This window comes from Alosa sapidissima, chromosome 22 (genome assembly GCF_018492685.1).
Source record: "Alosa sapidissima isolate fAloSap1 chromosome 22, fAloSap1.pri, whole genome shotgun sequence".
Taxonomy (NCBI): Eukaryota; Metazoa; Chordata; class Actinopteri; order Clupeiformes; family Clupeidae; genus Alosa; species Alosa sapidissima.
In genome coordinates this window covers 15568660-15582357 of record NC_055978.1, presented here as the reverse complement: position 1 = coordinate 15582357, position 13698 = coordinate 15568660, and the positions used below count along the sequence as shown (strand labels likewise).

Below are 13698 nucleotides of genomic sequence, written 5' to 3'. Positions count from 1 at the left end.
AAAATAATATTTTGTTTCCCATTGTGAATAGATTGAATAGACATAACAGCACCCAGATAACTGCTGATAATATATTTACATGTATGTGTTCCTATAATACCGTTTTATTTCTTGCAATGTATCTTTTTTCCATTTATCCAAACAAGGCATATCTTTCGAACACCCCTAAGTAGGTCCTTAGGATAGCCTCGTTTTCCAGCGGAAACAGGAAGTCATAGTCTGTTGTGTATGAATGGTGGCGGTTTTGTTTGTAATAAGTGTTTTCACGGACTTTCTAACTTTTTTTGTGTAGGTTTTATTCCACTGAAGGTATCGTAACAGAAGATCAACTTACCCCTTCAATATTTTGTACTTCTGCAGTCATGATTGAACCCGTGAAACGTGCTGCTGATATGGCGGTGGTCCCGATGGCGGTGAAGAGGCCCAGGACCGAGCTTGTGGTCGCTGCACAGTCCCAGCAGCTGATGACCACTGGACCTCCTCGCACTTCTAGCCTGCAGTCTCCGATCATGCTATTGTCAGGACATGAAGGTGAGGTGAACTGTTGCAAATTCCACCCCAATGGAGCCACTTTAGCCTCGGCTGGCTATGAGCGCCTCATCTTGATGTGGAACGTATACGGAGAATGTGAGAACTACGCCACTCTGAAGGGCCACAGTGGAGCGGTGATGGAACTTCAGTACAACACTGATGGGAGCCTTCTTTTCTCGGCCAGCACAGACAAGACCGTGTGTGTCTGGGACGCAGAGACGGGCGAACGTGTGAAGCGTCTGAAAGGTCATACTTCCTTCGTGAACTCCTGCTTCCCTGCACGCCGTGGTCCTCAGCTGGTCTGCACTGGCAGCGACGACGGCACCGTCAAGCTGTGGGACATCAGAAAGAAAGCATCTGTCCACACTTTTCAGAACACCTACCAAGTGCTCAGCGTCACTTTCAATGACACCAGTGATCAGATCATGTCTGGAGGCATTGATAATGACGTCAAGGTGTGGGACTTGAGGCAGAATAAATTGATCTACAGTATGCAGGGTCATGGGGACTCTGTGACTGGACTCAGCTTGAGTTCAGAGGGATCCTACCTGCTGTCCAATTCCATGGACAACACTGTGCGAGTATGGGACGTCAGACCGTTTGCCCCTAAAGAGAGATGTGTGAAGATCTTCCAGGGCAACGTTCACAACTTCGAAAAGAACCTTCTGCGGTGCTCTTGGTCCCCGGATGGCAGTAAGATTGCAGCTGGTTCTGCTGATAGGTTTGTGTACGTCTGGGACACCACTTCTCGCAGGATTCTCTATAAACTGCCTGGTCACGCAGGGTCTGTTAACGAGGTCAGCTTCCATCCAGAAGAGCCCATCATCCTGTCTGGTTCCAGCGACAAACGGCTGTACATAGGAGAGATCCAGTAGTTCAGTAGATGGGTTGCTTCTCTGCAATGGTGCAGAGAAAGATCTCGGAATACTGTCCATGGACCATGGGTCCCATGTTCTGTTGGTGCCGCAGTAGGATGTTTGTGGTGATTGCTTGTGTGCATATGAGAGACTAGAGATTTTCAGTCTCATTTGGAGTTTTTTTTTTTTTTTTTTTGATGAGCCAAAAAGGGTTGGATTTTTTTTTTTTAAAGATGTGTATATACTTTGTAAGGAAAAATAAAAAATTCTGAGCAATGGTGTTTTGTTTTTCATATGTGTTGCAAAGGTGTATTACTGCCACCAATTGAGCTGTGGTGGTGTTGGACTCCAATTGTGATTTCTATTTAGTTATATCCTATCATTTTTATTTATTCATTTGGCTGACACTTTTATCCAAAGAGGCTTATGTAAACTATTACAAGGGCCAGTCTCCCCTGCATGCTAGCCCAGATCCTTAACAACTACATTACCACCACCTCTTAAGGACACAAAACATATCATAAGGATCCACATTGATTAACGTTAACACATTAACTACTTAGGTTCTTATTAGCAGGGAATAAAACCCTGATACACAGATGTTATGGTAAAGTTTTCACTCTCTGAGGTACCCTATAATTAACTGCAATAGATTTTCCTGTTTCCCTTATATCAATCCTTGAGCAGGCTCAACATAAATGTTTCTTTGCAAATTGATGTAGCTATTCAAACAGGCATGTTTTATGAAGAAATTGCAACAGGTTCCTACCATCTGTTAAACTCTAACTGTATCCCTAATCTCCTGCTTTGTTGCTTTCTCTGTTCTCTCTGCCATCAATGTCATACCACACATGTGATCTGAATCACAGACATGTACGGCTGAGATACTATAAACTCAGTCAGAGTAATTGCCTGCTCACAGTGTCTGCTGCCTCATTATCTTCAATATCACTGTAAGAGCAAAGAATGCAACAAAACTAATGAAAATAACTGTTAAAGGTTTTCATGATCACATGTAGGCTAGGCTACATACACTCAGTGCATTAATCCCCAGACGTGGAAGTGGTAGTTTTGTTTACATTTTGAAAATACATGTAAATCAACTGAAAATGAAACAGCAAGCAAACAAAACATGTTAACATAAAATATTCCAAATGAGTAACAGCAACACAAGCACATAAACCACAGTACATGATTTGGTTGGATTTTGGTGTCCACGCACAAGACAAATTGTCAAGAGAGGCATTACTTGTCTAAAATGGCAAAAGTCTCTGATATCTTTGTGGCTTTCCAAGTTTAACCAGACTAAGGGGCGGGTCTTATTCAACTCAACCGGAAGTACTTTTCAAAATGGTCTGCCGCTGTTAAGTTCAATTTGAGTGGGAAATTTCATACCGGTGCTTGTTTGAGACCAAGTATGTCACTTTAATCTGATGTAAGCATATAGGTTTGTTTAAAAAAGGTTGATTTAGTATAACCTTGAACTACAGGTCGTTTCTGTTGCCAGAGAGAGAGCAAACTGGTCTTTAGAGCACAGAACAATCCGCTAGCCATGTAGCTAGCTAGTAAGCTAGCTTCCGTGCATGGTTGGGCATTCCAGTTATATTTAATGTAAATGTGTGCCTAATGTGTTTGGCAGTTGTTGAGATTGTGTGGTTTGTCATCTTGTAGTTACTGTTATAGATATTTCCCTACCGCCTTTGGAAGCCCTAAAGTTTTTGTTTTGTTGACACGTGTGACAGCAGTCCGTCAGTCTCCATGCAAACTTTCTAGACAAGTTGTAGAGAATGGCTGTTGAATAGGCCTATGTCAATACCTTTGTGTCCTTTACATGCTAACCCCCGTAGTTTTGTGTGTGTTTGCAACAAGGGGTTGCGTGTTATGGTAGCATGACTCCGTCGAAGAACGGCATGTCGAACCTCATCGATAGGACGATGAGGATGAGACGGGAGGAACAGGAGAGACAGGTGGTCCTCGCTTGGGCTGTTCTCAACGTGTCACTCGCTGGGATGATCTACACCGAAATGTACGGTGAACAGTCAGTCACTTCAATCACTTATACTACAAATGAGTTGTGTTTTGTACAGCAATTGCCTGACATTCTAACCCCGTTTAGGTCTGGAAAACTGCTCAGTCGGTACTACAACATTACATACTGGCCTATCTGGTACATTGGTGAGTACTCGTGTGCTTATTTCAGTGTCTATGAAATGCTTGTGAGTTTTTATGATTATTATTCACTTTCTGTTTGTCTTGTCCCATAGAGCTGGCCTTGGCAGCTTTGTTTAGCCTCAACGCCCTCTTTGACTTCTGGAAGTACTTTAAGTACACCATGGCTCCATCCTCTATTGTTGTCTCCCCAGAGCAGCATCGTCTCCTAGGGCTCGGCAACTCTGGTAAGCAGGGAGAGACGTGTGTGTTTGTGCTGAATTAGTGCTATGCATAGTCCTCTTTAGGTTTACGTCTGTAGCATTCTTGGTGTGTTTTAAGGATTGTCTGAAACACACACATTAAAACACACTATGAACAAAATGAAGCACTACTATAAAGATGATATTTTAGTTTTATGCCTCTGAGGTCCAGAAAATGTTTCCTGAAATGTTATCTTAATAAATTAAGCTTGCCTGTATGGAAGCATAAGTGGTGAACCTAAATATAGCAATTAGGCCATACATCTGGGGGAAACGTGAACAAACTGCTAATACTTGTGTATATATAAGGGAGTATATTAAATGGCATTTGTTACACCCACTCTAAGTAATCCTGTCTCTATCTTTGCGACAACCTCCAGGCATCAAGGCCTCCCCTCCACTGAAGCCAGAGAAGAAGGAGAGTCCCGTTGCCACCCAGTCCTTCCCCTTACAGGGGCAGAACGTGCTCAGCTTCAGCCCCTCGCGCCCAGCCAGCGCCAGCCCCAAGTTCTCGCCCAGCTGCGTGCCAGGCTACAGCCCTCCCCTCACCAGCCCCTCCACCCCGGGCAGCAAAGGGCCCTACTCCCCCTCACTCGCCTACGGAAAGGTAGGGGCGGCAAACCCATGGACTGTGCAGTATTATGTCATATAATTTGGATTCCATACAAAAAAGGCAAATGGCTTTGTTGCCCGTTCCAATGTTTACATCCTTAAGAATAAGTGACTGTGTGTTGGATAATTTTGTACGCTTTGACGCAAAATAAAGACAGGAGCCAGTGATCCAAAAGAACAATACAATTGTATTATCTTTGCAAAGAGAGAGAATGAGACAACAATGGTTTGTACCCAAACTCTGACATGTTCTGCAGGCAAGCTTCTTTTATATCATACAATCAGGGTGTGACAGTCCTGACAACATATGGCCTAAAACATGACATAGCTTGACCCTCAGGTCAGACAGCACATTCCGAAATTGTGACATGAGCTTCTATCCGTTCCTCTGTGGTTGATTTTAAACTTTCACTTGGGCGACTCGGCATGTTTGGATATTATGCATGTCTGGATATTAGCAAAAGCAGAACTATAAACAGAACACAAGGTTCATGTTTGTAGACTAAGATACAATAATATACAGAACATAAGATTTATATCTAAACATAAGAGTCAAAATGACAGAACAGAAGATTCATATATGTGAACCAAAACAGCAGATACATGTGAACCAAAACAGTGCATGTGAATCAAAACGGCATCATAAGGATGCATGTGAACTAAAACCGCATCATAAGGATGCATGTGAACTAAACTGAAAAACCTATCACTTATAGGTGATCTAAAACAGTGCAATAACTTTTCTTAATTATCATTATAAGCAAGCATATATATAAAGAGTTTTTATATTTCTCCAAGAGTGTGTTTTCTTGTTTCAAAGGTGGGAATCTGCTGGAAAAGTGCCAAATGTTGATATACCAGTGACATGTCTAGTGTCTAGGTCCACTAGCTCAAACTGTAAAACATCTTTCTTTTGGCAAAAAAATGTCTGCTGCTATGCTATGCTATGCTTTGCTCTGTCATATTCCAAATGTCACACTGATTTATCATCTTTTTCATTCAAATCCATATTATCTTTAGGTGTTGAACCACCCTCTTAAAATTCCATTGTATTCACACTGTAACTTGATTCCTCTCCAGTTTTTGTAAGTTGCTTTGAACAAAAGCGTCTTATTTTTCTCTCCGGTAGGTGTTGAACTACAGTCCGTCCCCCGGCTCCCCTCCCTACCCCAGTAGCCTGGGACCCGCTGAGGGCTCCAGCCTGAGGGCGCGCTACCGCACGTCCCCCTCCGTCTTCAACTCCCCCGGTGGGAAGGAGGACTACATCGACGACCTGAAGGGCCTGGAGCGGTTCCTACGCTCTGAAGAGGAGAAGAGCCACCGCAGCCAGTTGGGTCAGCAACATCACGATGGATGATGATCAAATTATTAAACTATTCAACTCTTTATTAAAACTATGGTATTCAACTATTCTACCGAAGAGCACCAGAGGGACACCCGGTCTTAAGCCCACATTGTTTGTGTTCTGGCTTGTTGTTGTCTGCAGGAAGCCCAGAGTCGGCGTCCCCAGCGCACAGTCCCACCTTCTGGAACTACAACCGTTCGGTGGGAGATTATGCCCAGAGCCTGCGCAAGTTCCAGTACCAGCTGGCCTGTCGCTCGCAGGCTCCCTCCGCCCACAAGGACGAGACCGACCTGGGCTCCAAGCAGGCCGCCGAGGAGGTGAGGAGGAAGGAGGGGCGTCTCACACAGCTCAATAGGCCTTTTTCACAGCAGCCATTTTGACTTGAAATGAGGGCTGTTCACACCAAGAATGATAACTATAGTAAAAAAAGTATCGCTCTGGTTAATATGAATGAGAACGTCCACGCATAAATTAGAATGATAACATCATATTAGCTAGAGCAGTGGTTCTCAAACTTTTCACAATGAGTACCACTTTAGAAAACAATTGGCTCTCCAAGTACCACCATTACGATGGTATTAAAAAATAGTAGCGTAGGTCAATTTAAAGGGGTTATAAGTGATCACTTCTGTTGATGTTCAAACAAAACAGAGCTAGCTCACTACTCCCTCCCCCTCCCTCCCGTGCAATTGAAACTCCTAAACGCACATCTCGTCGGTTATTGGCTGGTGCAGGTTGCACGAGTTTGTTGTTGTTGCCGTTTGCATAGCCTGGCCTGTCTACAGAGACCACGTTTTTTTACAGTGTGTTCAGAGGACAGGCAGCAGCTAGCAGATAGTGAGGAGATGTTTGCTGTATGTGACTAAATGTTTTAGCTAAAAAACGTTTGACATCGCTGACGGCTTCTACACACAGTTGCGTGCGTTGCAGTGCTGGAGACTCATCCCATTCACTTTACATGGGCTCACGTCATCCGTCGCCGAACTGAATTGTGGGTCCGTTGCGTTGTGTTTCTCCCGTAGCTCGCGTTGAGAAGTTCAACTGTTACTGCACCGACAGACGGCACCGGCCAATCAAGCCAATCGACGGACGGCACCAACCAATCACATTACGGTTATACTTCAAGTCATTTGCATAGCTACCGTCGGGAACACCCACTGGCATGCGTTGACGGAACGCAACTGTGTGTAGAAGCCGTTAGAGTACCTTTAACTACATATTTACATTGGGCAAACTGTTTTGCGTCTTTTTGCCTATAAAGTAGTTTAAATATAACTTAAGTGATGGTATGGTTAGGGATTTTTTTATAATTATAATTATATTTTGATACATTTTGAGTGACATCTCAGAGACTCATGGAGTACCACTAGAGTTCGCCTACCACCAGTGGTATCTGTACCACAGTTTGAGAACCACTGAGCTAGAGTGATAGTTTTTTTGCCGTAATGGTTGGAAGTATCGCTCTTGGTGTGAACAGCCCTATAGTATGGCAAGCTTAGGTGTAACCAGGGCCGGATTGCCCTATATGCACACTAGGCCCAGCAAGTTAATCAAGGCCCCCTCCCCAATTCCCCTTGAGTCAAGCTAACGGCAGGTAGGCCTATACAGTTATAGCAACAGTATCTCATAGCCTACGTTAAGAAGATGAAACCGAATTACCCTTCAGGGCATAAGAAACGGAGGTAAAAACTTCACGAGAATGAACAGCGGGAACAGCAGTCAGGTAAACTTGTGTTCGTTCCTTGGTTTGATGTCAACAAATAATCTGAGTAGCCTATAGTAACGTTAAGCTGATCTGTTTATTTGCAACTCTCCAGCGTGTGTACTGTTGCAGGCCTAACAGGGAAGTGAATCCACTGATCTGTCAGTGGCTTGCTTGCCAGCCTTTCCCAGTCAGAGTACTTGGCAAAAGTTGTGAAATATAACCGCATATTCCGTTATTTTGAATGCCGGTGACTGGCTACATTTAAAAAAAACGAAACATGCGTGGACCCATCTGATTTCATTCATCCCATACATTTTTAAAACGAGTCAATGGTTTTACAATATTTCAGTCAAGCTTTAGTTGGTTGAACGTATGCAAAATGGAAAGTAGCCTAATGGATTAATGGTAAATTATATGAAGTATTAAAATGATAGTTTAAATAGTCTACGTTTAAGTAGTATGAAGTATGAGTAGTAAGCTGTGAAGGTGATTCACACATAATTATTTTTATTTCCCTTAGACCTTTATGGAGAAAAAAAACTATATTTGGTAACTTCCGTAGACATCCAAAATGGTGTGGATTGATTGTATTGTGAGCACTGAGTTGTCAAGTGCGACTGTAAAAAAGATGGTTACATTTTGGCCCATAGATTTCATGTAGGAGGGGCCCCTTAGCAGGATTTTGCTTAGGGCCCCATGGAGGTCTGAATGTCATTTATGAGGTGTAATTTATGACATCAATTAAGGTTCCAATTATGCTACACTGAAATTAAACCGTAGTTTCATTATTGTTATCACTTGCATCTCTGCTTACTATACTATTTGTTTGATGGTTGCTGTGAAAAGGTTATATGGGGTAGTTGCTTTACAACGACTCTGTAAGGGACCTGAACCTTGATGAAATGTGTAACGTGCAAGTTCAAATCAAGTGATTAGGTGGCTTTTGTGAATGCATTCTGCGATTTATCAAAATCAGTTGTGCAGAAATTGACCCTGTATGATGTATGTTGTCAATACATGTACTTTAATATTTAATTTCCTTACATTTCAAGAGAGAAAGAAATGCTATGTACCGGTTGCTTTATTACACCTCTCTCCCTCTTGACCAAAGCCCTCATTGTTTAATGACCTAAATGATTTAAATGTTTCTGTATTGCAGTTCTTCAACAAACTAAGCAATGTTTTGCTGTAATGTTAGTCGCCCGGTCTGTCTTCATCTTGCCAGTATCACTCAGCAAAGTTGTGTTTGTTGCCCATGATGCGTATTTTCTGTTTTTTTTTTTATTTTTTTTTATTTTTTTACTTTTTATTGTCTTTTTTTCCCCCCACTTGTAGGTCTGGGCCAGAATAACCACCAGTCGCCTCGTAGTGGACAGTATCGACACATGGACTGCTAAACTGAGAAATGTAAGTAACATCACACACTAACCATCCTCTGTCAACAGTGTTACAAGACAAGACAAGATACAGTTCCATTTAATTAAAAAACATCAGTCAGCTAAATACAAATACACTGGCAAAAGCAAATAAACATTCAGGCTATTGGTATATCAACTGTCTGTGAATAGTAGATATGAAGCACCCTAATTTAAATGATGGTCAAAGTGCAATGTCTAAAGTGTTACCTAAAGCTAAAAGTTAATAACTTTGCAAAATAAATTAGCTAATTGAATACCATGACAAGCATAAGACGCTTTTTGCATATGTACCTTGGCTGTCGTATAAATTGGGGACTATGAAGTTTATTTTATATATCCTTTATTTAACCAAGTGAGTTTCATTGAGATCTCTTTTCCAAGGTTGCCCTAAAGTGTGGTCTAACTGTGTGTGTGTGTGTTGCAGTGGATTAATGACACCATCCTGGTCCCTCTGGTGAAGGAGATCGACTCCATCAATAGTCAGCTCAGGAGGATGGGCTGCCCTGAGCTGCAGGTCGGAGGTGAGATACTTAGGGCAGTGGAAGCATCATGGCTAAGGAGCTGGGCTAGCATGCAGTGGCCAGAAAAGTTGTGGGTTCAATTCCCAGCTGCCACCGTTGTGCCCTTGAGGAAGGCACTTCATTTCAAGTTCCTTTGTGGACAATGGCCCTTGTAATTATTGTAAGTCGCTTTGTAATGTATGTCACCTTGGATAAAAGTGCCAGCCAAAAGACTTGTGTCTGAGCAAAACATTGGTCAGGGCTTAAAGTTCTCAGGCACTGTGTTCTGGGCTGGGCTGTCTTGGATTTGCAAACGATAATTATAATTTTATTATAATTATACAATAATAGTTATGTAACGGCTTTGAATACTCCTATTGTCTCTAACATTGTACTCTAATTAAAATGTGTTTATCTTGTTCACACGTTGTCCATATGCTTCTGTGATAGAGACGAGCATTAGCAGCTTGAAGCAGGCAGCGGTGACCAAGGCCTCGGCCATCCCGACCCTCAACGCCATTGTGCAGTACCTGGACGTCAGCCCCAACCAGGAGTACCTTGTGGAGCGCATCAGAGGTGTGTGTGTGTTTGTCTGTGTGTGTGTGTGTGTGTGTGTGTGTGTGTGTGTGTCTGTCTGTCTGTGTCCGTCTGCCTGTGGGTCTGTCACAGAGATGATGGTGCTCAGGGCTCTAAAGCCTTAGCGGAAATCTAAGAAACAGTTGCTGGGTAATTGTGTAAAGTGAGGTGAGCTGAAGTGTGCACTTTTCTCACGACAGAGTTGGCTCATAGTGGCTGCATGAGCTCATTTCGTTGGAACGGGGGCGGAGACGTGAAGAACAGGAAGTGGGACACGGACCTGCCCACAGACTCTGTGGTGAGCAGAAAACACACACACACACACACACCGACCATATGACATGACAGGATGGTTGTCTGCCACAAGATAGTGGACCTTTTTGCCCGGGCTTGCAACAAACACCAGCAGTAATGCTCCTGGAAGTGTAGTCAAGCTGTCAGTGCTTCAACAAGCACAATACTATTATCCAAAACAAGAAGAACTCAAGGCATTCTTTTAAAATAGTTAAATATATTATATATAACCATCCAAAGAGCAACTTAATTTATAGCTTTTTAGTCCAAGAAGTGCTCCTGTTCAAACATTTTTGTAAGCACATTATTATTATTATTATTATTATTATTATTATTGGATCGTAACTGTAAAAATAGTCTCACCGTTCTGCCATTACACCCCATGATGTGTAATGGCTCTGATATTCAGCACTGACTTCATCCTGTCTGTAGGTTTTGATGCATGTGTTGTGCACGTACCTGGACTCCAGGCTGCCCCCACACCCAAAGTACCCAGACGGGAAAACCTTCACCTCACAGCACTTCAGCCAGACCCCAGACAAACCTGGTAAGGGACCCATGCACGCAAAAAACATCCCAGGCTGCTTTTGAACTGAACAGTGGGCCATAACCTTTGAAGCGACACAACATTATTAAAAGTAGAAATGCATTGAAACCCATTAGGTGTAAGTCTGTATGCTGGTTTACAGAACATTGTTTGTCTGACAATAAAGTACTATCTATCTATCTAGCGATCAATCCATTTAGCTATCAAGCTATCTCTGCCTCAAGTTAAGGTCAGGATTAATGGAATTTAGGTTTGGTTGGTCTGTCAGTTTGTGATTGGTTGTTTTCTGTGTGTCCAAACAGATGTGACCAATGAGAATCTCTTCTGCATCCATCATAGCAGTATAAACCCTCCCCATTACCAGCTCATCTATCAGGGACATGTGTACAGCCTCCCCAAGGTGCGGTTGGCTTCACCTTCCTTCCTCTACTCATCTCTAACCTTCTCATTTCATTCCTTTCTCTTTTGGGGACGTTCTTTCCTGCAGCTTTTCTCTGTCTTCCCTGTTTTAATTATTATCTCTCTCTATTTCTCTCTCTGTCTGTCTGTCAGTACATCCTGAGTGTAACCCTTTTGTGTTCTGGCTGTCTCTACAGGGCCGGAACAACCTGTTCCACACAGTCCTCATGTTCCTCTTCATCATAAAGACCAAGGAGTCGGGGATGCTGGGGTAAGACCCTTCCTGCTCCTTTTATTTACTCCTGGTTTTACCCTTATTTATGCTTCTCTTATTTGTGTGTGCTTTAACCCAACGCTGACACTGTTAGCCTAGCTTAGCATAATTCACTGAAGGGGGTGTAACTTGCAGTTAGCTTATAGCTAGCCTACAGCTAAAAGAGAACCATAGGCTAACTGGTGTAAGCCAATTCCAGTGAATTTGTGTACTATATGAGTTTGGCCGATTTTTAAAAGCTATAAAAATGAAATTAATGTTGAGTTGTAAGATGTGGTGCTGTTTTATGGTTGATTAGCCTCTAACAGCCAACTCTGGTTTTATCTGGTCATTCATTTAGATCCCCTTTGAGTGTAATGTTTTTTTCCTTCCGCAGGAGAGTAAACTTGGGTTTGTCTGGCGTTAACATCCTCTGGATCTTCGGAGACTGAGGTTCTGTCTCCATCCCCCATTACCACCACCACCTTTTAAAGCACATCACATATGGACAGCCGACTCCTCCAGCACAAAGATGAAGGCTCTTCTACCGAGAAATACGTAGACCATAGGTGGCACGCACACCAGTGTGCTCTGCAATACTCTTATTGCCACAGTAACCAGTATTTAATAATACTGCTGTATTTACGACTGCTAGATCATGAGAAGACACTGTTATCTTACGGCATTACTGAATGTGAATGCTTACTTAAAAGAAAAACTCCAGCCAGCGTCTGGCCTCATACCTCATCAGGTATCAATTATGTGTGTGCGTGCATGTGTGCTCTTTTTTTAAGTAGCTCATTTTGTTTTTAGTAGTAGCTTAATACATCAGGCTTGTATATAATGAACTGGAGGATTTGTGTATGTGTGGAGTTTTAAGGAACCCACAGTAGTTTGAATGTATATAAGCGTGCGTTATATTTTAAAAATGTTTCTCATGAGAATGTCCTGATTGTCAGGGTCTTTGTATTTGATTTTGTGACTTTGGTTTGCGTTGAGTTGGGCTGTTGTTCTTTCTCCACCGTGTCAGGGCAGGGTCTGCCCTACTCCAGAGACTCTTCATTACTGACTGTAGTAGGCATGGAGTGGTGTGGAGCTTGTGGCCCTGCCCTGCACTGACTGTTAACTTACTCTCAGTCAGGCGGCTCTTATTTGAGATGAAATGACCGTTTGGGACCATCTAGTGTAGGTTCACAGATACACATACTTGTCTGCCCCTGAATGTCTGTGTCTTGACCTGATCTAGACTCATGCTGTACTGAAATGGCAGGCTTTTCCTGACTGTAACTGACTATGTTAGAGTAGAGCTGGCCTTGGTCTGTAGCCGATCCACTGAATAAATCTGTCCCAGAGGCAACTGCTGTCTGTTGCATTGTGCACTGTGTGGGTGGCTTCCCATACATGGACTAAGTCCTATACAGTCCTAGACTAAAAAAGCCCTTCAATGAAGATCTCCTTTTTAGTCCAGGTTTGGGCTTAATCCATTCATGGGAAACCGGCCCTACGAGTTTTTGTGGGAATGGGCATTCATTAAGTCCGATGAGACTAGATCAGCCAAACCTGCCTATGTGCCGAAGTCCACTCTGCCTGAAATAGCTGTTTGGATGGCGGGTCTGTTCAAAAGGGCTTCTTGTTGTTTTTTACCCACTATGTTAAAAGAGTGGGGACTGGTGACTCTGACTGCATACAGTGATTTAATCCTTTTTTTGTATTCACATGTTGATGTAAATTGTTATTAAATAACAAAGGAAGACCTTTGAGAACTGTGTAATTTCTTTGAGTTTCTTGGATTGATGATAATCCGTTCAGATCATTTATGTTCATGACTGTTTGAGAATAACGGGTATCTGGTATCACATATTTTAGTGTCACATATTTGTTCTCAAGATGCAATGTGTATCTGGTTCTTGTGGATGGCAGCTCTTGTCCACCACTGTACCATAAATGAGATGTGGTGGTTGGGTAGCAGACAAGAAGTACGCAGCCGCCTGTTTCGCACCCATCAGTGTAATAGCCCTCTACTACAAATGTTCTCAGCTCTGTGTTGCTTACCACTTTTTGTTACCTCTCTGCAAAACTTTGATGCCTTTCTGTGCGTGCAAACACCCAATCTGAGACTGTTAGCCTAGCTTAGCATAATGCACTTGGAGTGGGTTACAACAGCTAGCCTATAGCTATAAGGGAGCTCTGGGGTAGTCGACAAATAAGCTAATTTCCCAAGCTATGGGCTAATAAAATAAAAGGCCCCAG

At 42.8% G+C, this 13698-nt stretch overlaps 2 protein-coding genes across 4 annotated transcripts; both read left to right on the top strand.

Annotated features, from left to right (window-relative positions):
* Positions 1–182: 182 nt before the first annotated feature.
* LOC121697746 (U5 small nuclear ribonucleoprotein 40 kDa protein-like) lies at positions 183–1633 on the top strand. The gene has a single exon (XM_042079404.1). It carries the CDS (start codon positions 363–365, stop codon positions 1404–1406), a length of 1044 nt encoding a protein of 347 aa, XP_041935338.1. The 5' UTR covers positions 183–362; the 3' UTR covers positions 1407–1633.
* A 1033-nt stretch (positions 1634–2666) lies between these two features.
* tmem209 (transmembrane protein 209) lies at positions 2667–13201 on the top strand. Of its 3 annotated transcripts, none has more exons than XM_042078464.1 (15): positions 2667–2803; positions 3258–3414; positions 3505–3563; positions 3653–3784; positions 4180–4406; positions 5541–5745; positions 5898–6073; positions 8797–8868; positions 9304–9400; positions 9830–9955; positions 10156–10253; positions 10682–10796; positions 11099–11196; positions 11393–11466; positions 11846–13201. In XM_042078464.1, the coding sequence occupies exons 2-15, from the start codon at positions 3278–3280 to the stop codon at positions 11898–11900; spliced, it is 1671 nt and encodes a 556-aa protein (XP_041934398.1). In that variant the 5' UTR covers positions 2667–2803; positions 3258–3277; the 3' UTR covers positions 11901–13201. The 3 variants fall into 3 exon arrangements, with proteins under 3 accessions (XP_041934398.1, XP_041934397.1, XP_041934399.1); XM_042078463.1 differs by having other exon boundaries at positions 2687–2823; XM_042078465.1 differs by having other exon boundaries at positions 2719–2823; positions 3236–3414.
* The last annotated feature ends 497 nt before the right edge of the window (positions 13202–13698 follow it).